At 45.5% G+C, this 2,696-nt stretch overlaps 1 protein-coding gene across 1 annotated transcript; it reads right to left on the bottom strand.

Moving 5' to 3' along the window:
• Nucleotides 1-1,740: 1,740 nt before the first annotated feature.
• Nucleotides 1,741-2,442, bottom strand: PPTG_19814 (hypothetical protein; the record flags this gene model as incomplete). Its single annotated transcript, XM_008918375.1, has 1 exon — nt 1,741-2,442. The coding sequence occupies one exon, from the start codon at nt 2,440-2,442 to the stop codon at nt 1,741-1,743; it is 702 nt and encodes a 233-aa protein (XP_008916623.1).
• Nucleotides 2,443-2,696: the final 254 nt, after the last annotated feature.

Genomic DNA, 2,696 nt, shown 5'->3' with positions numbered 1-2,696 from the left:
CGTGGAGAGATGATGGAGCGAGTGTCCGTTGCTATTGCCTCTGAAGCGCTTATATGCGCCGCTGGAGTGGTTGACTATGCGTACATCAAGAAACTCAGGTGGTTGATGAAACACAAAATGCCCAAAATTTGGGTCATTCAGCACGTGAAATTCGACCCTTCGGTTTGGCTTCAAGTCCGTCTGCGGAAACACAATGGCCAAGATAGTCGACCTTGCGCCGTCCCCAGACACTTTTCGCCACGCTGATGGACAAATTCCACTCACCACACACGTCCAGGAGCTTGTCTACCTTCTCACACAGCTCGTCCCACGATCTCGCCGTCACAAGAATGTCATCAATATAAGATGGCTTTGCTCTGACTGCTGTTCTATAATTGTTTTCACTTGCTTGAGAAACGCCCGAAAAATCTAACTGCTTGGTTTCCATCTGAGAATTGCTTGATAAAATTCCGCACCCGACTGTATTGTGAGCTGGCATTGCCCCTGATACTACGGTTAAGCAGCATTTAAATTCATACGGAAACTGTTTTATCAATTCTAGAACGACCGCGAGTAGATCCTCACCTCCTGTTGCCAACGCTAGTTTAGTACCAATAATGCTGTCGTTTGTCATCTCTGGTCGACATTCAGTATAGGTTGGGAAGACGTTGAAGGTGGCGGCTGGAATAGACGAGCAATTGAGGCTGTTCTTGGCGATCTGGAATTGGAACAGATGAATTATAACCATAATGGCCCACGATGTCTCGCTTTTTCCTTTCTGCTCAATTTCTTTCTTGAGTTCTGTGATCATCTGTGGAGCCACTGAAAGTGGTAAGATGCTAATCACCTTGAGGATTTCTTCACCTGTACCCGTGATAACGATATTCGGAGATCCCCACTCGTTCACGCCTCCAGTACAGATAGCGCCACTAGCTTCAAGCGCATCCCCGAAAGCTAGAATTTCGTCACTCAATATACTGTAATCCCATGTTGTTTCAGTAAACAAACTTTCAAACATCGGTTAGAGCCTCGTGGTTGACAGCACTGGCCTGTAATAGAGTTCTACGGCAGCGTATGTGACACGGTCCACTACCTCCAGTCTTGACTGAATCCATCTCGTTGAAGGCAAAGTAACTCTCCTTCGCTTCAATGAAGAAAGTACCAGTCGTAAGATAGTCTATGTAAGCAAATATTACCGCTAACATGATTGGCGCCACTACAATTCGTCCAAAGACAGGAAGACACGCTCCAATCACCACCGGTCGTAACTTTGTGCTCAGTCTTTGCTTCTTGTTCAACGGCTTCTGCTGCTCGAAATACAACGTTGCCCATGCCGTGCATTCAATGGAATCGTTAGTGTGGTGATGCTGCTAATACGAACGAAACCAGGAGGTAACTGAGAGAAGAGGATACAAGGTTTGCGATTAAGACATTAAATTTATTTAGTAAGTTGAGTGAGCCGGGAGTGCGCATTCATCCAGTATTTCTCAAATGCAAAGTAGTAGGCCAGCTACTAAACTTAGAATACTCCAGTTTTTTTCTCCTTTTGAAGCGACAAATTATTTATCGAATGCAAAATGGTAGCCCAAACATCTTAAATTTAGCATATTACAGTTGTTTGTTTTTTTCTGAGCCCGTCACAATATTTGTTATTTACTGAGATCTTAAAAGTGCGCATATAGATTTATATGCTTGTCTTACTAAAGCCTCACCAGAAACTTTGGGCAAAATTGTGGCGGGTTTAACCGCTTACAGCTCTTCTTACGCAGCTTGTACATCGCTAACAGAACCGTTCTCCAAAAGCTTGTGCGTTTTGTCGTCGCTGCTTTTCCGTGGAAAAATGACGATTAGAAAAACTTGGACAAAACACAAACACCCACTGATGGTATTCGGCACGATTACATAGTAATCGGTTTCCATGACTCCGTAAATTGACCAAAGTACACCGTTAATGGCACCAGAGATAGCCATGGGGGCTGCAATGACCTCGGAATTCTTCGTCTTGACGACTTCTCCAAGCTGCAACAATGGAGCCCCAAACATGGTAATAGCTAGGACATCTGCACAACAGCCTAGCACTTTGGCGATATCGTCGTCGTCTTGAGAGCTCAGAAATCGGTACAACACCAAAGCGACCGTTATGGTGAAGACGAGAACGAAGAATGCTAAGTAGCGCACGCGGAATTCCTTCTCGTGCACGATACAGACGCCCGAGAAGATTGCACCGAGTATCACGCCGAGACAGTTGATGGCTCCGACGGGGAAAAATGAGTGATCAGCCCAAGAGTAGATAACCCAACCAGCGGACTGGGCATACATCATTGCAAGTGGGTAGTAGTTAACGCCTGCCACACTTCGCTTCTTGTGCGCTGCCCAAATTCCAGGCACCATACTAAGGAAGATACAGGCTGTAGCGATGGTCGCGAGGACGCTGACGATTGTTTCAGCCGTGTCAGACGCCATGGTGGTATTGTGTGGGTATGGTGCTGATAGAGAAATGGGGAATGAGGTCATCTCGAAGTCGCGACTTGAAGCGAGCTGTTGGATCCTGATCTACATTACTATCCAGTACCAGCTTTAGCAACATCACGTAGCATTTGCAGGGATAAAGCATTATGATCGACAGTATGCATAATTTTTCTTTTAACTTTACAAACTGAAGTTCGGGCCTTGAAGTTAACTCCGATTTTTTGTGCGTGATTTGTGGTTGAAGATGT

The sequence above is a fragment of the Phytophthora parasitica genome, assembly GCF_000247585.1.
Source record: "Phytophthora parasitica INRA-310 unplaced genomic scaffold supercont2.195, whole genome shotgun sequence".
Taxonomy (NCBI): Eukaryota; Oomycota; class Peronosporomycetes; order Peronosporales; family Peronosporaceae; genus Phytophthora; species Phytophthora nicotianae.
The sequence above is the reverse complement of the archived record's forward strand: the minus strand, read 5'-3'. Positions and strand labels throughout refer to the sequence as shown.